The 27,594-nt window shown below is 44.4% G+C and overlaps 2 protein-coding genes across 2 annotated transcripts in view; both read left to right on the top strand.

Annotated features, from left to right (window-relative positions):
- Positions 1-7,436, top strand: part of lamb4 (laminin, beta 4) — a 30,289-nt gene extending 22,853 nt beyond the window's left edge. The window contains exons 33-34 of the mRNA XM_056386398.1: positions 6,730-6,883; positions 7,165-7,436. Coding sequence (XP_056242373.1) covers positions 6,730-6,883; positions 7,165-7,304 — 294 coding nt within the window. The 3' untranslated portion in view covers positions 7,305-7,436. The remainder of the gene's footprint in view (positions 1-6,729; positions 6,884-7,164) is intronic.
- A 2,050-nt stretch (positions 7,437-9,486) lies between these two features.
- lamb1a (laminin, beta 1a) lies at positions 9,487-26,854 on the top strand. The gene is made up of 33 exons (XM_056387666.1): positions 9,487-9,663; positions 10,601-10,815; positions 11,516-11,654; positions 12,494-12,567; positions 12,943-13,131; positions 13,276-13,339; positions 13,414-13,616; positions 13,751-13,871; positions 14,091-14,279; positions 14,769-14,945; positions 15,038-15,150; positions 15,562-15,641; positions 16,090-16,225; positions 16,869-17,027; positions 17,653-17,780; positions 18,038-18,158; positions 18,460-18,661; positions 19,792-19,935; positions 20,171-20,402; positions 20,515-20,678; positions 21,406-21,630; positions 21,947-22,161; positions 22,314-22,410; positions 23,227-23,596; positions 23,705-23,889; positions 24,099-24,340; positions 24,449-24,655; positions 24,745-24,889; positions 25,072-25,279; positions 25,369-25,510; positions 25,596-25,772; positions 25,881-26,040; positions 26,273-26,854. The coding sequence occupies exons 1-33, from the start codon at positions 9,633-9,635 to the stop codon at positions 26,410-26,412; spliced, it is 5,394 nt and encodes a 1,797-aa protein (XP_056243641.1). The 5' UTR covers positions 9,487-9,632; the 3' UTR covers positions 26,413-26,854.
- Positions 26,855-27,594: the final 740 nt, after the last annotated feature.

Genomic DNA, 27,594 nt, shown 5'->3' with positions numbered 1-27,594 from the left:
CTACTGACACAGAAACAGTAAGACTACAGATACACAGACAGTAAGACTACTGACACACAAACAGTGACTACTGACACAGAAACAGTGACTACAGACACACAAACAGTAAGACTACAGATACACAGACAGTAAGACTACTGACACACAGACAGTAAGACTACTTACACACAAACAGTGACTACTGACACAGAAACAGTGACTACAGACACACAAACAGTAAGACTACTGACACAGAAACAGTAAGACTACAGATACACAGACAGTAAGACTACTGACACACAAACAGTGACTACTGACACAGAAACAGTGACTACAGACACACAAACAGTAAGACTACAGACACACAAACAGTAAGACTACTGACACAGAAACAGTAAGACTACAGATACACAGACAGTAAGACTACTGACACACAAACAGTGACTACTGACACAGAAACAATAAGACTACTGACACACAAACAATGACTACTGACACAGAAACAATAAGACTACTGACACACAAACAGTGACTACTGACACAGAAACAGTGACTACTGACACACAAAAAGTAAGACTACTGACACAGAAACAATAAGACTACTGACACACAAACAGTGACTACTGACACAGAAACAGTGACTACAGACACACAGACAGTAAGACTACTGACACACAGACAGTGACTACTGACACAGAAACAGTAAGACTACTGACACAGGAACAGTGACTACAGACACACAGACAGTGACTACAGACACACAGACAGTAAGACTACAGACACACAGACAGTAAGACTACAGACACACAGACAGTGACTACAGACACACAGACAGTAAGACTACAGACACACAGACAGTAAGACTACAGACACACAGACAGTGACTACAGACACACAGACAGTAAGACTACAGACACACAGACAGTAAGACTACAGACACACAGACAGTGACTACAGACACACAGACAGTAAGACTACAGACACACAGACAGTAAGACTACAGACACACAGACAGTGACTACAGACACACAGACAGTAAGACTACAGACACACAGACAGTAAGACTACAGACACACAGACAGTGACTACAGACACACAGACAGTAAGACTACAGACACACAGACAGTAAGACTACAGACACACAGACAGTGACTACAGACACACAGACAGTAAGACTACAGACACACAGACAGTAAGACTACAGACACACAGACAGTGACTACAGACACACAGACAGTAAGACTACAGACACACAGACAGTAAGACTACAGACACACAGACAGTGACTACAGACACACAGACAGTAAGACTGCAGACACACAGACAGTAAGACTACAGACACACAGACAGTGACTACAGACACACAGACAGTAAGACTACTGACACAGAAACAGTGACTACTGACACAGAAACAGTAAGACTACTGACACAGAAACAGTGACTACTGACACAGAAACAGTGACTACTGACACAGGAACAGTGACTACAGACACAGAAACAGTAAGACTACTGACACAGAAACAGTAAGACTACTGACACAGAAACAGTAAGACTACTGACACAGAAACAGTGACTACAGACACACAGACAGTAAGACTACTGACACACAGACAGTAAGACTACTGACACACAAACAGTGACTACAGACACACAAACAGTGACTACAGACACACAAACAGTAAGACTACAGACACACAAACAGTGACTACTGACACAGAAACAGTGACTACAGACACACAGACAGTAAGACTACAGACACACAGACAGTAAGACTACTGACACACAGACAGTAAGACTACTGACACACAAACAGTGACTACTGACACAGAAACAGTAAGACTACTGACACACAAACAGTGACTACTGACACAGAAACAGTGACTACAGATACACAGACAGTAAGACTACAGACACACAGACAGTAAGACTACAGATACACAAACAGTGACTACTGACACAGAAACAGTGACTACAGACACACAAACAGTAAGACTACTGACACAGAAACAGTAAGACTACAGATACACAGACAGTAAGACTACTGACACACAAACAGTGACTACTGACACAGAAACAGTGACTACAGACACACAAACAGTAAGACTACTGACACAGAAACAATAAGACTACTGACACACAAACAATGACTACTGACACAGAAACAATAAGACTACTGACACACAAACAGTGACTACTGACACAGAAACAGTGACTACTGACACACAAAAAGTAAGACTACTGACACAGAAACAATAAGACTACTGACACACAAACAGTGACTACTGACACAGAAACAGTGACTACAGACACACAGACAGTAAGACTACAGACACACAGACAGTAAGACTACTGACACACAGACAGTAAGACTACTGACACACAAACAGTGACTACTGACACAGAAACAGTAAGACTACTGACACACAAACAGTGACTACTGACACAGAAACAGTGACTACAGATACACAGACAGTAAGACTACAGACACACAGACAGTAAGACTACAGATACACAAACAGTGACTACTGACACAGAAACAGTGACTACAGACACACAAACAGTAAGACTACTGACACAGAAACAGTAAGACTACAGATACACAGACAGTAAGACTACTGACACACAAACAGTGACTACTGACACAGAAACAGTGACTACAGACACACAAACAGTAAGACTACTGACACAGAAACAATAAGACTACTGACACACAAACAATGACTACTGACACAGAAACAATAAGACTACTGACACACAAACAGTGACTACTGACACAGAAACAGTGACTACTGACACACAAAAAGTAAGACTACTGACACAGAAACAATAAGACTACTGACACACAAACAGTGACTACTGACACAGAAACAGTGACTACTGACACACAAAAAGTAAGACTACTGACACAGAAACAATAAGACTACTGACACACAAACAGTGACTACTGACACAGAAACAGTGACTACTGACACACAGACAGTGACTACTGACACAGAAACAGTAAGACTACTGACACAGGAACAGTGACTACAGACACACAGACAGTGACTACAGACACACAGACAGTAAGACTACAGACACACAGACAGTAAGACTACAGACACACAGACAGTGACTACAGACACACAGACAGTAAGACTACAGACACACAGACAGTAAGACTACAGACACACAGACAGTGACTACAGACACACAGACAGTAAGACTACAGACACACAGACAGTAAGACTACAGACACACAGACAGTGACTACAGACACACAGACAGTAAGACTACAGACACACAGACAGTGACTACAGACACACAGACAGTAAGACTACAGACACACAGACAGTAAGACTACAGACACACAGACAGTGACTACAGACACACAGACAGTAAGACTACAGACACACAGACAGTAAGACTACAGACACACAGACAGTGACTACAGACACACAGACAGTAAGACTACAGACACACAGACAGTAAGACTACAGACACACAGACAGTGACTACAGACACACAGACAGTAAGACTACAGACACACAGACAGTAAGACTACAGACACACAGACAGTGACTACAGACACACAGACAGTAAGACTACAGACACACAGACAGTAAGACTACAGACACACAGACAGTGACTACAGACACACAGACAGTAAGACTACAGACACACAGACAGTAAGACTACAGACACACAGACAGTGACTACAGACACACAGACAGTAAGACTACTGACACACAAACAGTGACTACTGACACACAAACAGTGACTACTGACACACAAACAGTGACTACTGACACAGAAACAGTGACTACAGACACACAGACAGTAAGACTACTGACACAGAAACAGTGACTACTGACACAGAAACAGTGACTACAGACACACAGACAGTAAGACTACTGACACAGAAACAGTGACTACTGACACAGAAACAGTGACTACAGACACACAGACAGTAAGACTACTGACACAGAAACAGTGACTACAGACACACAAACAGTAAGACTACTGACACAGAAACAGTGACTACTGACACAGAAACAGTGACTACTGACACAGAAACAGTGACTACAGACACACAGACAGTAAGACTACTGACACACAAACAGTGACTACAGACACACAAACAGTAAGACTACTGACACAGAAACAGTGACTACAGACACACAGACAGTAAGACTACTGACACACAGACAGTAAGACTACTGACACACAAACAGTGACTACAGACACACAAACAGTGACTACAGACACACAAACAGTAAGACTACAGACACACAAACAGTGACTACTGACACAGAAACAGTGACTACAGACACACAAACAGTAAGACTACAGACACACAGACAGTAAGACTACTGACACACAGACAGTAAGACTACTGACACACAAACAGTGACTACTGACACAGAAACAGTAAGACTACTGACACACAAACAGTGACTACTGACACAGAAACAGTGACTACAGATACACAGACAGTAAGACTACAGACACACAGACAGTAAGACTACTTACACACAAACAGTGACTACTGACACAGAAACAGTGACTACAGACACACAAACAGTAAGACTACTGACACAGAAACAGTAAGACTACAGATACACAGACAGTAAGACTACTGACACACAAACAGTGACTACTGACACAGAAACAGTGACTACAGACACACAAACAGTAAGACTACAGATACACAGACAGTAAGACTACTGACACACAGACAGTAAGACTACTTACACACAAACAGTGACTACTGACACAGAAACAGTGACTACAGACACACAAACAGTAAGACTACTGACACAGAAACAGTAAGACTACAGATACACAGACAGTAAGACTACTGACACACAAACAGTGACTACTGACACAGAAACAGTGACTACAGACACACAAACAGTAAGACTACAGACACACAAACAGTAAGACTACTGACACAGAAACAGTAAGACTACAGATACACAGACAGTAAGACTACTGACACACAAACAGTGACTACTGACACAGAAACAATAAGACTACTGACACACAAACAATGACTACTGACACAGAAACAATAAGACTACTGACACACAAACAGTGACTACTGACACAGAAACAGTGACTACTGACACACAAAAAGTAAGACTACTGACACAGAAACAATAAGACTACTGACACACAAACAGTGACTACTGACACAGAAACAGTGACTACAGACACACAGACAGTAAGACTACTGACACACAGACAGTGACTACTGACACAGAAACAGTAAGACTACTGACACAGGAACAGTGACTACAGACACACAGACAGTGACTACAGACACACAGACAGTAAGACTACAGACACACAGACAGTAAGACTACAGACACACAGACAGTGACTACAGACACACAGACAGTAAGACTACAGACACACAGACAGTAAGACTACAGACACACAGACAGTGACTACAGACACACAGACAGTAAGACTACAGACACACAGACAGTAAGACTACAGACACACAGACAGTGACTACAGACACACAGACAGTAAGACTACAGACACACAGACAGTAAGACTACAGACACACAGACAGTGACTACAGACACACAGACAGTAAGACTACAGACACACAGACAGTAAGACTACAGACACACAGACAGTGACTACAGACACACAGACAGTAAGACTACAGACACACAGACAGTAAGACTACAGACACACAGACAGTGACTACAGACACACAGACAGTAAGACTACAGACACACAGACAGTAAGACTACAGACACACAGACAGTGACTACAGACACACAGACAGTAAGACTACAGACACACAGACAGTAAGACTACAGACACACAGACAGTGACTACAGACACACAGACAGTAAGACTGCAGACACACAGACAGTAAGACTACAGACACACAGACAGTGACTACAGACACACAGACAGTAAGACTACTGACACAGAAACAGTGACTACTGACACAGAAACAGTAAGACTACTGACACAGAAACAGTGACTACTGACACAGAAACAGTGACTACTGACACAGGAACAGTGACTACAGACACAGAAACAGTAAGACTACTGACACAGAAACAGTAAGACTACTGACACAGAAACAGTAAGACTACTGACACAGAAACAGTGACTACTGACACAGAAACAGTAAGACTACTGACACAGAAACAGTGACTACTGACACAGAAACAGTGACTACAGACACAGAAACAGTAAGACTACTGACACAGAAACAGTGACTACTGACACAGAAACAGTAAGACTACTGACACAGAAACAGTGACTACTGACACAGAAACAGTGACTACAGACACAGAAACAGTAAGACTACTGACACAGAAACAGTGACTACTGACACAGAAACAGTGACTACTGACACAGAAACAGTGACTACTGACACAGAAACAGTGACTACTGACACAGAAACAGTGACTACAGACACAGAAACAGTAAGACTACTGAGACAGAAACAGTGACTACAGACACACAAACAGAAACAGTGACTACAGACACAGAAACAGTGACTACAGACACAGAAACAGTAAGACTACTGAGACAGAAACAGTGACTACAGACACACAAACAGAAACAGTGACTACTGACACAGAAACAGAAACAGTGACTACTGACAGAGAACCAGTGACTACTGACACAGAAAGAGTGGGAATCATAGAAGAAGTAGTACAGATCATAGTCCTCAGTGGTTGCCATGTTTGTAGTCCTAAAGCCAGACTTGTTTTGACTGTGTGTCACTGACAGGAGCTGGATGACGTGATGAAGCTGTTTGAGGTTTTAAAGCAGAGAAACTCCAGCCAGGCGGTTCAGGGTGAAGCTGGAGAACTACTGAAAAACATCACGGAGGAGGCGGAGGATATGAAGAGACAGATGGCAGACAAACTCATACAGATACAAGGTAGTATTTTATTTCAATTTGTAGTATGTGGTCTGTTGATTAAATTTGAAATGTTCACCATCAGTTATTGTTACAATGGACACAGTGATGGCTGTGCTGATGTCAAGTCCATTTTATTTTTATAGCGCCAAATCATAAGAGGTAAGGGTTAGGGTTTGTCTATATAGAGTGTATGTGTGTGTTTACAGTGTGGATCGTTGTGTACAATGTGTATACATACAGTGTGTGTGTGTGTGTGTGTGTGTGTGTGTGTGTGTGTGTGTGTGTGTGTGTGTTGTCAGGTCTGGAGCAGAAGATCCAGCAGCTAAGCAGGAGTAAAGAGCAGAAATCAGCTGAAGTCTCCATGTTGTTGCAAACAGTCGATTCACTTCGAAAGGAAATCTCCAAACGAGCCGAAGGATACGTCAGCTGTACTTCATGAATCCTGCGGAGTACTGCAGAGTACTGCATACTGAAATACTGCTCCTCATTAATACTGCAGTACAACATCTCACTCTGTTTCTTAATGTGTGAAATGAGTGTGTGCTGAAGTCTAATGTTATAAAAACCTCATTAAAGACATTTACTGAATCTCACTATCATGAATGTCACTGTTTAATAATAATAATAATATAGTGTAATAATAATAATAATAGTATGCAGTAGTAGTAATAGTAGTAGCATAATAATAATCATATAATAAAGATTAAAAACAAGTCAAACTTTGTAAAAGTATCAAAGCAGCAAATGAATAGCTCTATTTATATCATAGTGACTGAAGAGAACTTATATCTGATCAATATAATCAAAATAACCAAAATGATCAAAATAATCAATATATGAATCGATTCCTCACGGTTTGTTGTTGAAGTTCAGCAGGTGCTGTTCTGTTTCTGTCCAGCAGAGGGCGCTCTCACTCCAAACACAGAAGGAAGAGGAGGAGGAGGAAGAACTCTCTCAGACAGATAAAGGCCCAATCCCAATGTCGCCCCTAAACCCTCAGAGACTTACCTGACTTCACCTGGTGAGAGAGCGAGCTCGAGAGGCTGCAGGGCTCAAAATGAATGGGACAACTTATATCACGTTACCTTGATGATGCCAAAAAACTTGCATTCAATTGTGGGTTTGGGACTTTTGTAAACAAAAAAATGATGTTGGATCAGGTCTGATCTAACTTGGATATTTGGAATTCATCATCATGTGATCACAGGACAGATAAGTCCACAGTTCAGTCTCTGAATCACAGTGACTCTGTGTTCATACTGTCATACTGTGTTTTCTTGTAATGCTAATGCTAGCGTTAGCTCCTTTTAAGCTTGTTTTCTTAACTGTTCTTCCTCTATCTTATTATTTCTTGTGTTTTATGGCCATTGTTTGCCATTTTTACACTTCTGGGCGTCCCCTGATAACCATGGTAACCCCATGTTTAATGTCACAATGCTGGGGTAATTCCCTCAGGCAAAGTCTGCAGAAATGTGGACAGTGTGCACAAAGGGCTCAGAATGTCTGCTGGAGGACCCTCATGTCCTTGATGGTTTGACTGTGGGACAGAACTAAGACTAAGCCTAGGACTGTGAGTCTGAGGGAGGGTGTTGGGATGGGGCCAAACAAAGAAACAGCAGAATGATTCAAACCAGTCAGAGTTCTGATCACTGAGTCACATGATTCTGATCAGAGATGATCAGGTCTTGGACTTTGGACTTTGTGAATCATGTTAATTAAAAACTCTTTGAATGTTTCCACTGTGTGTGTGTGTGTGTGTGTGTGTTTTTGTTGTTTGTGTGTGTGTATGTGTGTGTGTGTGTGTGTGTGTGCGTGCGTGCGTGCGTGTGTTTATATATGTGTGTGTGTGTATATGTGTATGTGGCTCACAGCTCATCTCTACAGGCCGCCACACGTTCACAGTCATTTCCCACAATGCACCATGGACACACACACACTGAATGAGTCTTCAGATGTTCAGGTGGGGGGTCGGACTCCAAACACCCAACCCCCACCTCCCCCCTCCCCAACACACACACACACATACATCCTCCTCCCCCACAGTTAAACCTCACCTGCAACAACAAAGGGGGAGGTGTGTATGTCTGTTGGGGGGGCAGGCAGGAATGTCTTTGTCTGAGAGCTGGGGGGGGGGGCAGCACAGTCTCCTCTGATCCCCTCCAGAAATCCAGGAGGAAAACCACTTAAATCAATTCATAGAGAAACTGAGAGAGAATAAGCGGATAATCACGTGATAATCAATAACAGCTGTGAAGCTTCGTCTCCTGGTTCCAGCTCAGACCTGCAGAGAGGAGTCCACTAACTTCTGGCCATATAGAGCTGCTTCGAGACAGAGAGAGAGTAGTAAAGTCACGCAGAGAGAGAAAGTCAGAGAGGAAGTCAGATCAGTTTCTTTCAAAATAAAAGCGTCAGACAAAAAAATTATCTCCTCACACACACACACACACAACACACACACACACACACACACACACACACACACACACACACACATATATTCCTTGTTACTGTCGTTGCACTGTCGCAGATAAAGAGGCCGACAGACAGTTTTACTTTGAAAGGCAGCCCGGATTTATCCCCCTTTAGTCGTCGATGAATCTGAGGAGGCGGAGTCTGAAGAGGTCTGAGGGGTTCTGCTGAAGTTTTTGGGGTCCAGAGTCTGTGCAGGACTCAACTTTACGCAGGTATTCAGGGTCCTGGTCTGCAGGTTTTCAGAGTCCGGAATCTTCGGAGGTTTGGAGTCCGGTTTCCCGGTAAGGATCAGAGGATGTTGGAGCTTCAGCTCGCGGTGCTGCTTGGTGAGAAAACTTTATTTAAATAATTTCTTCTGCTGTTTGTTGGAACTAAAAGAGTTTGAATCTTATCTGCGATGAGCTGTGATCGATCTGTGATCAGCTCTGATTCACTAATCCTCAATTTTCTCTTGGTTTTCTGTCTCTTAGTTAAACTCGTGACTTCAGTGTCTGAATCAATGGACCAAACAAAAGAATGAAAAACTTTATTTATAGTCTAATAATTTTTCGATTTAGCGAAGTGAATCTTTGTGTTTTGGCCTGAAGAGAAAAGTGAGTTTAACAATGTTTTAAATGATTCATCCATCCAATAATCGACATAATCAATGAAACCGCAGCTGAGCAGAATCATGGAGCTGAGACAAACAAACATTTATGAATTAAACTGATCAAATGAAAAGATCAAAGTGATTACTGGTTTGATCAATCACAGGTAAAAGAATGAATCTGATGAGATCAGCTCGAGACGCTGATAAAATCACTGCGATCGTTTTTGTTGATTCAGACTGATTTCATCTTTAAAACCTTTAAACTGAGCAGATGATTGTTTCTGTTTCTTTTTAGTTATAGTTAATAAGATAATTAACATCGTGCTTATTGAACTCTTTGGTCATGTTATAACATCTGTTTTAATGTTCTGATCAAACAAACTAAGTTAAAGTTGATCAGATCAGAAAAGAAGCTGCTGCATATTGATTATTATTAAAACGTCATCAATAAATTAATAATAATAATCTGAAAAATAATATAAAATATTCAGTTTAAAGGAGCTATTTGTAACCTGTGCTATTGCTACATAGCTAAGTCTTGTGTGTGGAGGGGGTGGGGTAGTAGTGGTGGGTGGGGTAAGTTAATAGCTGTTAATGCTAACGTTAGCTATGTACTGATAATAAACAGCTCTAAACAGCTGTTAGACTTTCACAATAAGAGCCTCTGCTATCAGCTCTGCAGGTGTGTACCTGTGCTCAAGAGGGCGGGGCCTTGGTGGGCCAGGACCTGGGTTATGTCAGCCTGCCGGAGCTCAGTGATGTCTGCACTGAAGGCAGCTGTTACCCCGCAACAGGAGACCTTCTGATTGGCCGAGCTCATCAGCTGTCGTCCACCTCCACCTGTGGTCTGAGCCGACCCGAACCGTTCTGCATTGTCAGCCATCTGCAGGTAAATTCAACACCTGAGCAACCTGTCTGTGTGATTTACTCACTGTGGTACTCATGTTGTGGGGACTTCAAACATGTCCCCACAAGGTTAGCTTCAGGTTAGCTTCAGGTTAGCTTTAAGTTAAGGGTTGGGGTTTGGTCATGTCTCCAGAAAATGAAAGTAAGTAAATGTAGTGTCGTCTGAAATGATGGAAACACGACTGTGTGTGTGTGTCTGTGTGTGTGTGTCTGTGTGTGTGTGTGTGTGTGTGTGTCTGTGTGTGTGTGTGTGTTTGTGTGTCCTGTGTAAACTGACTTCCCTAAAAGGGAAACATTGAGCACCAACAGCAGACACATGTTTGTCCAGATGATCCTTTGGAGAAAACACAGACCACTCTATAGGTCAAAGGTCACACTGAAGCTGTCCATTCAGATACTAGATCAACTGAGCATGCTCAGTGTGCAGCTTTTTCTCTAACATGGTCACATGACATCATCACCACCGTTCAGATGCTTAAAACGATCAACCACAGAAGAAGAAAATCACGACAGGAAATGAAAAACAGCTGATTGAATTTATAGTAAAAGTAATGTGAGGTCAGAAAGTCTCCTCTTATCAGCACCGGCCAACAGCAGCGGAATGTGAGGAATTCAGCTCAGCATTAACCCTTCACTGTGAGCTGTCTCTCTACCCGTCTCTCTCTCTCTCTCTGATCAACCAGGAGGAGAAGAAATGTTTCATGTGTGAATCAGCAGCGCCCTACGACGAGCTGACCAATCAGACGAGCAGCCATCGCATCGAGAACGTCGTCACCACGTTCGCTCCCAACAGACTGAAGACATGGTGGCAGTCTGAGAACGGTGAGAGACACAGGGTCAGAGCTCAGAGGGTTACAGGTTTAACCCCTGGACTCACAGCTGGATTAACTAACTACACATCAGCTGATTGTAATTTTATTAACAGGATGTCAGCTCAGTCTCCTTTCAGACTGTTAGAAAATACAGTTCTTTTCTCTCCTTTATTATGTCCTATATCATCAGATCTACTTCCTGTTTAACTAAGAGACCCCCCCCACCCCACCCCCACCCCCACAGCTCAAATGAGCTCATTCAAATGACTGAGAGGCTGCTCTTTAATTTCAGGAAGAGTTCAAGTCTGAGTTGAAGTTGAGTTTGGCCAGAGGGGAAGTAAACAAACAGGATGTCTCCACTGCAGGAACTTTCCCAGGAGAACAAGAGGCTTTAGAGGAAAGTGATTGGACGGTCATCTTACCCTGACCCCAACTGATCGAATAGAGCTTCATCCATAAAACAAGGAATGAGTCCAGTCACATGATTTTCTGAAGTCCAATACAAATACAGTAGATCTGTCCAGAGACAGAGACAGTGTAGTCTAGTTTAATGCTACAACTGTCTTTGCTGTTCCTCCTTCAGAGGATTTACTGTAACTTACCAACAGCTTCCTGTTTACACCACACTACACATGCTCACTGTAGGTGATGGTCATGTGTAGTGTGGACGTAGTAGTCGTGTGGACGTAGTATTCGTGTGGACGTAGTAGTCGTGTGGACGTAGTAGTCGTGTGGACGTAGTAGTCGTGTGGGCATCGCCTTAGTGAAAAAGGATTGAAATGTTTCCCAGCAGCACCTGGAGGTTGTCAGAGAAACTGTTGATGTGATCATGTGATCTTCTGTCTGCAGGTCTGGAGAACGTCACCGTGCAGCTGAACCTGGAGGCAGAGTTTCACTTCACACACCTCATCATGACCTTTAAGGTGAGTTCTACACAGGTACACACAGCAGGGGATTCTGGGTAGATGCACACTGATAGTTAGGGTTAGTCAGGGTTAGTTAGGGTTAGAAGCCAGTTCATCCTGCTGTCTGCTGGTCTGGCTCGACTCCAGAGTGTTTAACCTGCAGGAGCTCAGTGTTTATCATATTTAAAGACATAGTGACCTGGAACAGGAGGTTCTGTTCAGGTTCAGCTCAGGTTCTGTTCATGTTAAGCTCAGGTTGTGTTCAGTTTCTGTTTGGGTTCTGTTCACATTCTGTTCATATTCAGCTCAGGTTTGGTTCGGGTTCTGTTCAGGTTCTGTGTTGTTGATTCTCAGTGGGATCAGCAGAACTTCAACATGCTTTTCTCTCTTCAGACGTTTCGTCCTGCTGCCATGGTGATCGAGCGATCAGCTGACTTTGGGAAGACGTGGCAGGTTTATCGTTACTTCGCCTACGACTGTGAGACGTCCTTCCCCTACATTTCCCAGGGTCCAATGCAGAAGGTCGATGATGTCATCTGTGACTCGCGTTACTCCGACATCGAGCCGTCCACTGAGGGAGAGGTAATGTAGTACTCTAAAACTCATATTACTGCAGTACTCTAATACTTAGTAATCAGGGGCTAAAGTAGAAACGACGTTATAACCCACCTGATGTCAGCATGATGTCACGGTGATGTCACTAAAACACCTATTTTTTGATTCTAGGTGATTTTCAGAGTTCTGGACCCAGCCTTCAGGATCAACGACCCCTACAGCCCCAGAATCCAGAGTACGTCTGCTGTGACTGTACAAACTGTCAGGTTATTGATCAGTTATTGACCTGCTATCGATTGTTTTGTTCAGACATGCTGAAGATCACGAACCTGCGGGTGAAGTTCACCAAGCTGCACACGCTGGGTGACAACCTGCTGGACTCTCGCATGGAGATCAAAGAGAAGTACTACTACGCCGTCTACGACATGGTGGTCCGAGGAAACTGCTTCTGCTACGGACACGCCTCTGAGTGTGCCCCCGTCCAGGGCACCGGACAGACCAGGGAGGGCATGGTGAGTCCTGCAGGAACCAGTTCAGAGTCTGAACCAGCTGAAGGTTTTTGTTTCTTTGAAGTTTCTGATTGTGGATGTGCAGGTTCACGGTCACTGCATGTGAATATTGATTATTGATTATTGTGCATCTGCAGGTTCACGGTCACTGCATGTGTAACCACAACACTAAAGGTCTGAACTGTGAACAGTGTCAGGATTTCTACCATGACCTTCCCTGGAGACCAGCTGAGGGACGCAACACCAACGCCTGCGAGAGTGAGTTCATACTGATTTATACCAGTCTCTACTGGTTTCTATTGGAAGATGACTGGTATAAAACCAGTCTCTACTGGTTTCTGGTGGAGTACCAGTACTAAACTGGTAGTGAGATCCTGTTGGTCTGAAATCACCTCCTGTCCTGTTTCAGTTTGTATTGATCAATAATCAATCATTGTGACAGCTGACCTGAGGTCTCTTCTTCTGTGGTGTCTGTAGAGTGTAACTGTAACCAGCACTCTGAGTCCTGTCACTTCGACATGGCCGTGTACATTGCATCAGGAAACGTCAGCGGAGGCGTCTGTGATGACTGTCAACACAACACGGCCGGACACAACTGTGAGCAGTGTCAACCGTTCTACTACCAGCACCCAGAGAGGGACGTCCGAGACCCCAACATCTGCCAGCGTGAGTCCACATGGTCTGATCAGAGACACAGACAGGAAGTCAGAGAGACGCCAACATGTTTGGAGTCGACTGATCCTTTAATGTTTCATGAAACATTCAGGAACCAGCTGTTCACTGTAAAACACATTACTGACTATTTTAAGTTAAAACAAACTGTAAACAGACCCAGCTGAGATTTTTAGTAGCTGTTCTAGATATTTTGATCATGATTACATGGTCTTCCTCCGCAGATGGAGTTTTACATTTAGATGTTCAGATTTAATTTAAATAATAATTAAAACATCTGAAGATCATGTTAGATGATCAAAAGCTCCAGAACAGTCACGTTTCCCTCCAAGGTTTTTATCACCTGACAGTTAGGAGCCATTAAACCTCTTTGTTTATGGACGTGCTGCAGAGGATTGTGGGTAAGTCTGGGTTTGTCTGTAGGAGGTCTTGGATGAAAGAAACATGTAGTTGAGTGAAGTTTGTCCTGCCGTGTCTACATAGCCTGTAGCTGCGACCCCCTCGGCTCTCTGAACGGAGGGATGTGCGACCGCATGACAGACGTTGGAGCCGGTCTGATCGCCGGTCAGTGTCGCTGTAAAGTCAACGTGGAGGGAGAACGCTGCGAGCGCTGCAGACCGGCGCACTTCGGTCTGAGCGACGGGCCAGACGGCTGCACAGGTATGAGATACACACACACACACAGAGAGTGTGTAGTATCATTAGTGTGTATTGTTACTGTGTGTTATTACTGTGTGTATCACCTGTTGCAGTGTGTACCTGCAGTCCTGTGGGAACAGTTCCTGGAGGAAATCCCTGCGACAGTGAAACAGGAAGTTGTTTCTGTAAACGTCTGGTGGCCGGTCGAGACTGTGACCACTGTGTGGTGAGAAATACATTTCCTGATGTCACACAGATACACAGTCTGTTATAATGACTTAATAATAACACAGTTTAATATAACAGGGATTTGAAAAACAGTTGTGATTGTGAGTGTGATGATCTGTCAAATATTATATTTACATCTCATTCTCATACACTCAGTATAACTTCAATAACTCAGCAGAGAGACTGCTGTGTGTGTGTGTGTGTGTGTGTGTGTGTGTGTGTGTGTGTGTGTGTGTGTGTGTGTGTGTGAATGAGATGAAAGTCTTAGGGCCTTCCTCTCACAGGTTTAAATCAGGTTTTTGCAGAAACAAAGTGGGAGGGCAGAAAACGACTTAATGACACGTGTCTAACATCTGTGTGTGTGTGTGTGTGTGTGTGTGTGTGTGTGTGTGTGTGTGTGTGTTGTCAGTCTGAACACTGGGGTCTCAGTAATGATATGGATGGCTGCAGACCATGTGACTGTGACCTCGGAGGAGCTGTCAACAACCAGTGAGTTTATGTCCAATCACTACTAATAGCTAACTGCTAACAGCTAACTGCTAACAGCTAACTGCTAACAGCTAACTGCTAACAGCTAACTGCTAACAGCTAACTGCGAAGCAAACTGCCAACAAACTGATTTACAACAAAAGAACAAATCAATGAGTTGAAGTCAAGATAAGAAGAAGATGAACATGAGAAACATGCAGAGTTAGATAGCTTTATCAGCTAACTGCTAACGAACAGCTACCTGCTAACGGCTAACTGCTAACAAATGGCTAACTGGAAACAGCATGTTTAACAGAAGTAAAGGTGGTGCTGTACGTGTTTTAACTTCCTGACCTCTTGCTTTGTTTCTTTTCTTCAGTTTTCCAGATAGGTTTCCTGCTTACTGTTTTCTGTGTTTTCTTCCTCATGTGTTCTGACACTTCCTGTTTCACTTCCTGAACTCCTGCAGGTGTGACCAGGTGAGTGGTCAGTGTGTCTGCAGAGATCACATGTTCGGTCGTCGCTGCGATCAGGTCGAGTCTGGATTCTACTTTGTAGCTCTGGATCACTACACCTATGAGGCTGAGGATGCCAAATTTGGACCCGTGAGTCACTTTTTAGCCTTTGACCTCTGACCTTTGATACCTGGATGTTTTTTTTTTCTTCTTTTCAAAATTCTTCTTTATCTTTGTTCTTTGTATCTCACAAATAATAAAGTCAGACTGTATCTTATTGTTTCCGGTGCAAAGACCTGTATTCATGCAGTTGCTTTATCTCATCAGGATTATTTTTATGCTGTAGAAATCAGTGATCAGACTTCAGCTGCCTAAGTCTAAAAAAAAATCACCTGTTTTAGTGTTTCTACGTTAGATCTTTCTTTTAGAGTTAAGACTGTTGATTAAGGTTTTAAATCAAGTTTTAAGATCAATATTACATCCCCAGCTACATTGTATTCTCCATCATCATCCTGATGACACTGTCTTGTTTATCCACTATTAACAAACCAGCTCTTCTTTGGTTAGCCAGACCCTTTGTATTCTTTAAAGTTTGTTCTTCTTATTTCACAGGGGCATTAAACTTACTCACCTTAATGTTTTCTAACTTTTCATCTGTTCTTTTTTTTCCTGATGAAAATGATTCCAGCGTTTTCTTGTCTGTATGTTCGTTAGGAGATAAACTAAAGACTTCAACGCCACATGGGTGATCAGAGGTTTCATCAGGTTTTATGTTTTCAACTCATCTCTTTAGGGAGTGACATTGGTGCCAAGACCCCACCCTCAGGACCGCAGTCCCACCTGGACAGGTACTGGCCTGGTCAACATTCCAGAAGGGGCCTTCCTGGAGTTCTCTGTGGATAACATTCCTCACTCAATGGAGTACGACATCCTCATCCGCTATGAGCCTCAGGTAGGGCACTGTCAGCAAGGTGTAACCCCGCCCACCAGCAGAGCTCAAACCATATGATTAGACGCTGCCGTCCATCTCAAATTGATTCGCTAAAACCACCAGACATGTAGTCAGATAAGACCTGCTGACCTTAGATATAATGAGCAGACATATCAACAGTTTCTGTCCAGTAATTCGTGCACTGACTGGAGATCAGCTCTCTCAGATAATGTGCAACAATCTGATCAGAGTCAGAAACAGACTCCACCCACAGGTTCTAACACTTACATCTTCCACATTTTACAAATCATCATATCAAGTATCTTCTCTCACATTTTGTATGTGACCTGTTCATTTTGACCTGCATGCTTTTTAATAAATCATGAAAACCTGTTTTCGCCTTGTCAGTATCTATTGATTATTGAGTGAAGGTTGAGAGGCAGAAACAACATGTTTTTCTATTTAATATGAAATCTACAACACAATAAAGTGAAGGGGTCTGAATACTTTCTGAGACAACTGTAAATGAAATGATGAAATGAAGAACCAGAAATAAATGAGCAAAGAAAAGGAAAGAATAATGAAAGAAAATGTAAAGAAATAAACATGAAAAAACAAGAATAAGTCTGATGTGTTGGTCTTACAGCTGCCTGACCAATGGGAGGAGGTCCTGATGACAGTGATGAGGCCAGGGCCAATCAGAGCAGACAGCCGCTGCGTTAACACTGTACCTGATGACGACAACCAGATGACCTCACTTCACCCCGGCTCACGGTAACAGTCAGCCGAAGAATATGTTTATATACAACGGATTACAACAACATAAAGAAGAAACTCATGTATTTTCATATCAGGAAATCTAATGTTTCTGTTAAATGTTAAATTCCTCCAGCGTCGTCATGAAGTCTCAGCTCTGTGTTCAGCCTCAGTAAAGACAGGATGTGTTGAACCAAAACCTCCACATTTCCTGAAACTGAACCACAGTCTTTTAGTATCTGAACTTTACAACAGGTGGAACTCTGTCTCCTCAGGTATGTGGTTCTTCCCAGACCGGTTTGTTTTGAATCTGGTCTGAACTACACGGTCCGCCTCAGTCTACCCCTGTACTCGGCCCTCAGCGATGTCCAGTCTCCGTACACACTCATCGACTCGGTGAGGAACCTCTAAAACCCTGATCTGATCTTCAAATTCTGAGGGAAAGTACAGATGTTCACAGATGTTTTACTTTAGTAAAGTTCAGTCAGGCAGCTGGAATGAATTATTATGTAAGTGACATCAACATGTGAACAGCCACAGGGGCATAAATGTCTATTATTGAACCTGAGACTGTGGGTCAGTCTCGTGATTTTCTTCATCCTCAGATCGCATTGATGCCTCACTGTAATAACCTGGAAATAAAGACACCTGTAGTCAGTGTGCTTTCAGTCAGTCTCATGGTTTTCTTCTTCCTCAGATTGTGTTGATGCCTCATTGTAAGAACCTAGAGATATTCACGGCCTCAGAGGGCGGAGACTCCAGCAGGAACAGCGGTTGGGAAACTTTCCAGCGTTACCGTTGTTTAGAGAACAGCCAGAGTGTCATCAAGACGCCGATGACTGACATCTGCAGAAATTTCATCTTCAGCATCTCCGCCATGTTGCACCAGGGTGCTAAAGGTATACCAGTACACCTGAAACCTGATGCATTTTGCCTTAATAATCCTATACTGTCTGAGAAGACTTGATTCAAACCAGCAGAGCTTTATTCGAAATTGTAGTGGCTGTCGTTGTCACTGCCCACAGGACAGCAGAGAGTAGGGAGTGACTATTAGAACTAGAGGCCGATACTGAGGACTCTGTGCACCGGCCAGAGACTGGGAAGTGACGGTCATGTGACCACAGAAGCTTAAATGTCTGGAGACCTGCAGGTTTTAGTGATTTAGTGATTATTTAGAGGACAGGATTCAAAGTCTCAGAGTGGGTCAGTACCACTCAGAGGATGAAAATCATTTAAGATCATCCATCACATACATCGGTTTTCTAATGTTACTAATGACAAAGCTCAGGAGGTTTCATGAATCAGACCTCAAACACTTGTAGGAACAAACCTGACAGAAACGTCAAGAGTTTTAGAAGACAAAGATGAAAACGTTCCTGCAGGGCGCCTGATGAATCTCTGAACTTTGACCTCTGTGGAATGAGAACAGGAGGAGTTCTCGGGGTTCTATGAAGCCTGTTCAGGTCTGATTCACACAGAGGATCGGATTAGGAAAAGCACATTTATTTGTAGCACAAAAAAGAAAGAAAAGCAACAAAACATTAAAATAAAATTCGAATTAAAAGAATAGAAGGAGGGCTGATGGAGGTCTGCTGCACAGGAAGAGGAGCTGCAGCTCAGAGATCTGCTCTGATGAAAGAGGAGCTGCAGCAGAAACAAACACAAAGAACCATTCATCGTCTAACATCCTTCTTCTCTCAGTCTGACTCTGCTCACTGAGTTTTTCAACACTGACCTTTGACCCCTAACATCATCTTCATTTTCCTCTCTCCACTACAGCTGTTTCATTCCTCCTTTCCTTCCTGGTGTTATTGTTAATCTCTGAGTGGAGTCACTCCTCAGTGTTTCACCTCCTCAACAAGACACAACTGGTTTCTTCCTCTTCACATTCCTCAGACACCCCCAGACCTCCCAGCTCGTAAATCTGTCAGCCTCTCTCTCAGACAGGATCTGTGGAGAGTTTGTTTTCTTTGAATAATTGCAGCTTATTGGGTTTCTCACATGTCCTGTGTTGGACTCCTTTTCCCAGAATGTCAGTGTGACCTTCAGGGCTCCCTGAGCACCGTGTGCGATCCCAGTGGGGGTCAGTGTCAGTGTCGCCCCAACGTGGTCGGCAGGAACTGCGACAGATGTGCTCCGGCCACGTTCCAATTTGGACCCAACGGCTGCAGAGGTACTGAATCTAGAAGTTTCAACATTTAATTGTTGTCTGTTGATGTAACATGTCTGTTGATTGAATCTGTTTCTGTCTCACTGAAGTGAGAGATGGTTTCTCACAAACATGAACGTCGACGTGACGTCATGTGACTGTGGATCCTGAGCGTTTCAGTGAAGTTTAGCTATAGTTTAAATGATCTTGGTTTTCAGAGTCTGACCAGATGTTTGTACATTGTTGTGTGTTTCTGCAGCTTGTGCATGTGACCCTCAGGGTTCACAGAGTCCATTTTGTGATCAGCTGACCGGTCAGTGTGTTTGTGTTTCGGGAGCGTATGGTCGACAGTGTGATCGCTGTCTGCCGGGTCACTGGGGTTTCCCCACCTGCCGACCCTGCTCCTGCAACGGACACTCGGACGACTGCGACCCCACTACTGGATACTGTATCAACTGCAGGGACCAGAGCACCGGACACACCTGTGACAGGTACAGCAGTCAGTCAGTCAGACAGTCAGTCAGTCAGTCAGTCAGTCACCCCCCAACCCCCCGAGATCAGATTTCTTTGTTGTCCTCCTGACTTTCTCACACCTTTGTTCAGATGTCTGGATGGTTACTATGGTGACCCGGTGTTGGGCTCAGGTGACCACTGTCGTCCCTGCATGTGTCCCGACGGCCCCGGCAGCCAGCGGCAGTTTGCGGGAAGTTGTTACCGCAGCGACGACTCCCAGCAGGCCATCTGTGTCTGCAACACTGGATACAGAGGTAAAAACTTTATTAACACTGAGGTAAAAACTTACTGGTGAAGCAGTTTTTCAGAAACAGCTTTTAACCGGAAACAGAATAAAGACAACCTGATGTGACAGATAAACTCAGTAGAATCTCATGAAGAAAGTTCTGGTTCTCAGTAAAAGATCTAAAAGATCATGATTCTGGCCTCAGGAGACAAACAGGGTTTTAATTTGAAGAGAAGCTCTGTGATTGAGTTTGATGTGAACAGAGAGTAGGAATGTGATGCGACTGTAGGTCTGTTATTACTTTAGGAAATAAGATGTTCAGACCGAAACCAGCTGCTGACAGACGTGAATCACCCACTTTCTCCATTTGTTTCCACCTTAAACCGCCAACAGTGTGAGAGGAAAACATTCTGCAGACACATGAACGTTATTATTGTACTGATGGTTTGGACCCGGCTCTGACTGACATGTGAAAACTGTGATCAGCCATCATGTTTATTCAAAGACAAACTGTTATAAACTAGAAAAGTAAACAGGTTCAAACTAACAATAGTGTAGTTATATGTTAAGCAGTTGAAGTGTCAGTAGTAGAGTACGTTAGAAACTAACCTAGTGACTGAAGTGTCAGTAAGTTAAAGCAGTTGAAGTGTCACTAAGTTAGTTTCTGAAAACATGAAACGATAGAAACTAAAACAGAATTTAACTTTTATGTACGACATCTGTAACTCTGTCTCGTTCTCACCTGTCCTTCCCAGGTGCTCGCTGTGACGAGTGCTCACCTGGTTACTATGGAAACCCCAGTGAGCCAGGGGGGCAGTGTAAGCCCTGTCAGTGCAACAACAACATCGACATGTTGGACCCGGAGTCTTGTGACGCTCAGACCGGCGAGTGTCTGCGCTGCTTGTACCACAGCGAGGGCGCCGCCTGCCAGGACTGCAAACTGGGTTACTATGGCAACGCTCTGCTACAGGACTGCCGGAGTGAGTACACTGGCTTTAATGGGCTACCAGGGCAACCGTCTTCATTGCTTTGATGTGAGTAGATGATCCAACAGGTTGTAAAGGAAACCCCAGTTTATGAATAAAAAGGTGAATCGTGGAGTTAAATCCCGAGAATGTGTCACTTTACATCGAGACGAGCTCTTGAAATAGTTTCAGTCAAATCATGATTAAAGTCAAATTAGAATAAAACTCGGTGAGATCTGGATTGAAAATCGTTGTGACTCGACGTGGATCCAGATTGAACCTGAATAAAACCTTGATGAATCCTGACGAAGGTTTTTCATGTTTTGGTCAGAGTGTGTTTGTAACCACCTGGGCAGCGACCCCTCCAGCTGTCCGTCATCTGACTGTCACTGCGACCGCAGCAGCGGTCAGTGTCACTGCCTCCCCAATGTCGTTGGTCAACACTGCGACCACTGCGCACCGGACACCTGGAACATGGCGAGCGGCAGCGGCTGTCAGACCTGCAGCTGCGACCCAAAACACTCATACGGGACGTCCTGCAACGAGGTGAGGATGAGACGTTCAAGACCACGTCGCGTTTAGTTTAAAGTCAGAAACAGTTTATTCATTAAATCTACCTGGAGTGTGTTCAGGTGTTTTTATCTTTGTGTCAGTTTAATTAACGCGAACTGAACGAGCTTCTGTTTGTTCCGTCACAGATCAGCGGTCAGTGTTCCTGTCACCCCGGCTTCGGAGGAAGAACATGCAGCGAGTGTAGAGAGCTGTTCTGGGGAGACCCAGAGATCGAATGTCACGGTGTGTAGACTACGTGAAACCGGATCAGAGTCAGAAACTGAGACTAAAAATCTGAATCATTCAGCCGCCGCCCCACTGCATTGTGGAAACATTACAGCTCCCAGCATGCTATGCTACGATCTGCTGTGACTCATATTAAGTCCAGATGTTCCCGAAGCCTGCTTGTTCGTTGCCATGGAGACAAGACCAGAAATCTGTCTGAACCTCCAAAGATCCCTGAAATCTACAAAGAGGCTTAAAGAGAGAGAGAGACAGAGAGAGAGAGACAGAGAGAGAGAGAGAGAGACGAGACAGACAGAGAGAGAGAGACAGACAGAGAGAGACCCAGAGTGAGAGAGACAGAGAGAGAGAGACAGAGAGAGAGACCCAGAGAGAGACAGACAGAGAGAGACTCAGAGAGAGAGAGACGGAGAGAGAGACCCAGAGAGAGACAGAGAGAGAGACCCAGAGAGCGAGAGACACAGAGAGAGACAGAGAGAGAGACACAGAGAGAGAGACTATCAGTCTGTATATGTCTGGTTGAAGGTTGTTTCTGTCACTGAAAGAAGCTTCAGCTGTAATTAATACAAACCAGATGTTAAACACACACACACACACACACACACACACACACACACACACACACACACACACTTCCTGCCCTCAGATGTTTGACTTTGTCTGAGACTCTTCCTGTAAAATGTTTTGACTGTAAATGAAAAAAAGACTCTGTCAGAAAATAGTGTGTGTGTGTGTGTGTGTGTGTGTGTGTGTGTGTGTGTGTGTGTGTGTGTGTGTGTGTTAACAAACTGCTCTCTCTCTCTCTCTCTCTCTCAGCCTGTGACTGTGACCCTCGCGGCGTCTCCCAGGATCAGTGTAACAAGGAGAGCGGTCACTGCGTGTGCTTGGACGGCGTTTCCGGACCGCGCTGCAACGTCTGTGCTCGTGGATTCTCAGGAACCTTCCCCAACTGTCGGCGCTGCCATCAGTGCTTTGCCGAGTGGGACGACGTCATCGGTCAACTGACCAATCAGACGCACCGCCTCGTCAACAAGGTCAACGCCATCAAAGCCAGCGGAGTCAGTGGACCGTACAAGAAGACCATTGACAGCATGGAGAGGAGTGCCGCCGACATCCGGGTCCTCCTGAACCAGAACCCGGCTTCGCAACCTCTGACCGAGATCCAGCACCTGCTGCAACAGGCCAGGTGAAATCAACTAATCTGGGATTAACTTTAATATGAGATTAACTAATCTGAGATTCAAACAGGTCTAATTAAAGTAAATGGTAACTCTGACCTCTGTTTGTCCCTCAGTGACCTGATGGGGGCCCTGAGACAGATGTTGAACCACACTGAACAGACTCTGCTCCAGGTGGAGGACCAGGACTCAGCTGCAGAAACCAAACTGGACTCTGTGACGTCCGACGCTCAGAAACTGGAGCGGACAGTTCAAGAGCTGCTGGATCAGGTCGAGTTCATCAAGAACTCTGACATCAGAGGTGAAGAGAGGGGGTCAAAGGTCAGAGGGAGGGGGAGGGAGGGTAAAAGACAGAACAAGACCAGACAACAGAACAACAACAACAGCTGCTGTACATTATTATTATTTGTTTTAGTACTGATTATTGATTATAGATCACATGTGACCGTCTGCAGTAGAGATTAAATAAAGTTTTTCTCAGATGATTTCTTCTTCCTGTATTGTTGCCAGGGGCGACGGACAGCGTCACAAAGTACTTCCTGCAGTCTCAGGAAGCCGAGGCTCGAACCAACACCTCCACCATCGACGCTGGCAGCCCCGTGGAAACGTCTGGTGCTCTACGGCAACTCACAGAGGAAAAACTGAACCAAACCAGAGAGAAGTTCCTGAGGAGACACACTGAGCATGCTCAGAGATTGGATGACCTGGCAGGAGAGCTGCAGACTCTGGACCTATCAGAGATCAGCCACAAGGTTTTTTTCACCTGTTTTTTACCTGTTGTTTACAAAACAAACTTCCGTTTTCCAGTGTCAGACTCCATGTCTGTTCAAAACTTCACTTGTCTTCACCTTCTGTTGCAGACCTGTGGCCGTCCATCAGTGGGTCAGGATCTGTGCTCCTCTTCCTGTGGCGGTCTGGGCTGCGTGGACTCTGAGGGTCGGACCACGTGTGGAGGTGAAGGATGTGACGGCGTGGTGACAACAGCCGACGGTGTCTGGAGGAAGGCTCGAGAGTCGGAACAGGAAATCCTCAGTGCCATGGGGGAAGTGGAAAAACTTTCAAAGATGGTTAGTGTGATGGGTTCTGCCGGGTCTGGTTCTGTGGGTCCAGTTCAGGTGGAAGTTGGTGGATGTTCTCACCTGTGGTTTGTCTTCAGGTATCAGAGGCCAAGCTGAAGGCTGACGAAGCGAAGCTAAGTGCTCTGGACATCCTGACGAAGACCAACACGACCAAACAAAGAGTGGACCAGAGCAACGAGGAGCTGAGGGGTCTCATCAGACAGATCCGAGACTTCCTGACACGTATGTCTCACTTCCTGTTTCACACAAACAGCAGGCGCCTCAGGTGTTGACCTACTGTTGTTCTTCCTGTTGTTGATTCTGATTTGTTCCAGCTCTGGTCTGACATGATCTACCAACTGTCTGAAACTGGTCAGAGTCAGGTGATCAAAAGGTGAGACACTAACAGCTGCTCATTGTTTCAGAGGACGCCGCGGACCTGGAGAGCATTGAGTTGGTGGCTAACGAGGTTCTGGCCATGCAGATGCCGACGACGCCGGCTCAGCTGCAGAACCTGACTGAGGAAATCCGGCAGAAGGTCGGAGAACTGGGACACGTGGAGAACATCCTGCTGCAGAGCGCCGCGGACATCCAGAGAGCCGAGAACCTGCTGGACCAGGCCCGCCACGCCAGGTGAGTCTGTCCGTCCTGTAACATCCAAACCCCTCCCACTTTCATCCACCTCGTTTTACCTGTGGTAATAATCCTTTCCTGTTCGTCAGCGAGGAGGCGGCTGATGTGAAGGACTCTGCAGAGACGGTGAAGCGAGCTCTGGAAGAAGCTCAGAGAGCTCAGACAGCCGCCAGCAGCGCCATCCGGCAGGCCGCCGCCGACATCAGCAGCACCAACAGCCTGCTGTCATCCGTCAGTGTCGCTGACATCATGTGACATTTACTGACCTCACATCTCAAACATGGAGCTGAGTGTTGTCTTTCTGTGTTGCGTTCAGGTGCAGTCAGAGACTGCAGACGCAGAGTTGAAGCTGAACAATGCCACCCAGAGGCTGCAGAGGCTCGAGCAGGACGTGACCACGCTGAAAGACAAAGCTGTGAATGTCACTCTGAGCACTGAACGGGCCAATCAGAATGCAGCAAGCATCAGACAGATTGCTGAGGAAGTCAAGAAGGTGAGACCACGCCCCTTTCTTTACATCACTGTTCATTTCTTCACTTTATGTTCACACCAAATCTGTGTGTGTGTGTGTGTGTGTGTGTGTGTGTGTGTGTGTGTTCAGGACCTGGACTCAGACCTGAAGGACAAGTACGCCACAGTGGGGCAGCTGATTGGTCAGAAGGCAGATGGCGTCGCTGATGCCAAGAAGAGGGCGGAGTCACTGCAGCAGAAAGCCAAAGAGCTGTTGTTGCAAGCGAGCGACAAGCTGCAGCTGCTCAAAGGTGACATCACACTGACATCACACTGACATCACACTGACATCACACCTCCACCCTCAGTATCACAACATAAAACAAACCGGCATCAGGCTGCTGAGAGTTTTCATTTACGTCCGATAGCAACAGTCGCTGCTCATCAACTGACATGTTAACTGACATGTTAATGAGTTCATTGACATACGCTGCGTTCAGAGTCGGAACAGTTTTGTTGAACCGCCTGTTTCCTGTTTGTCAGATCTGGAGAAGTCATACAAGGACAACCAGCGAACTCTGGAGGTGAAGGCGGAGCTGCTGGTGGAGCTGGAGGCCGCCGTGAAGGAGCTGCTGCAGGAGATCAGCCACAAGGTCACCGTCTATAGCACCTGTCTGTTCTAGGGTCAAAGGTCAAACTGAGCCGTGACTTCAAATCACTGCTGACCAAAAATCTTAATTTAGTTGTTTAAAGATATGAATGTTTAATCTTAAGCTAATTTCCAAATTGGACACAGAGCCTTTTGATTATTGTGTTCATGAACGCACCACGCTGCCTTTTACATACAGATGATGTGACTATAAAGCATTTAAAGACAACAGCTGTAAAATGAATCAAAATAAGTTAGAAGCAGCTGAATGAAAACAAACATCTGTTAAACCACCAGCTGCTGTAAACTAGTTAGAATCTGTTGAATGTAATAAAATCACTTGATTCCAGTTTAAAGTTGTTAAACTGAATCTTTTAACTGTGTCACTGAAACTGTTTTTACCTCATTTTGTACTTTTTTTTCTACGAGGCCAAAATTCAACCAAAATGATTTTTAATAAAAACACTTCCACTTCAGATCAGACTGAGTTTCTTTACTTTAAAGGATTAAACCGTTCATCTGTTGGAAACTGAAAACACTCGACTACTGGCGTTGGTAGAAGAAGTACTCTGATGTTTTACTGAAGTAAAAATACTAATACCACAGTGTAGAAATACTCTGTTACAAATTCTGTATTCAGACTGTAGCTTAACTAAAAGTATTAGCATGAAAACATCAAAGTTTGAAAAGTGTTTGTCACATTAATAAAGGTGAAGCTGCATTTAAAGCTGCACTATGTAACTTCTGCTGAGCAGCAGCGTCCTCTGCAGCCACAGACGGTAACTACAGGACACCGACCCGTTCAGTTCTGTTGGGCTCAGAGTCTGAGTGGTCAGGGTCACCAGAAGCAGCGTAGCACCAGAAGCTAACAGCTGACGTGCAGAAAACACAAACACAAAGTCATCATCGCAAGACAAACTATGTAATAATGTAGTAATGAGTACAGAGTACTGATGTACTGATGTAATAATGAGTACTGACTTAATAATGTAGTAATGAATACTGAGTACTGATGTAATAATGTAGTACTGAGTACTGACTACTGATGTAGTACTAAGTACTGATGTACTGATGTAGTACTAAGTACTGATGTACTGATGTAGTACTGAGCACTGATGTAATGTTCCTTTGACCTGAACAGTCACTGCGAAAACGTTTTAGGTTATATGGGACAGCTCTGCCACCTGCTGTCGTAACTTTGTACCTGCATGGAGTA

The sequence above is a fragment of the Seriola aureovittata genome, chromosome 10, assembly GCF_021018895.1.
Source record: "Seriola aureovittata isolate HTS-2021-v1 ecotype China chromosome 10, ASM2101889v1, whole genome shotgun sequence".
In the NCBI taxonomy this organism is placed as follows: Eukaryota; Metazoa; Chordata; class Actinopteri; order Carangiformes; family Carangidae; genus Seriola; species Seriola aureovittata.
Note: the sequence above shows the minus strand (reverse complement) of the source record. Positions and strands in the feature narration are given on the sequence as shown.

Excerpts from the sequence above, each read along its gene's own strand:
- lamb1a (XM_056387666.1), top strand. The coding sequence starts at position 9,633 with ATGTTGGAGCTTCAGCTCGCGGTGCTGCTTG. Across the intron at positions 16,226-16,868 it reads AGGATGCCAAATTTGGACCC|GGAGTGACATTGGTGCCAAG; the intron begins GTGAGTCACTTT and ends TCATCTCTTTAG. Across the intron at positions 26,041-26,272 it reads CAAGCTGCAGCTGCTCAAAG|ATCTGGAGAAGTCATACAAG; the intron begins GTGACATCACAC and ends CCTGTTTGTCAG.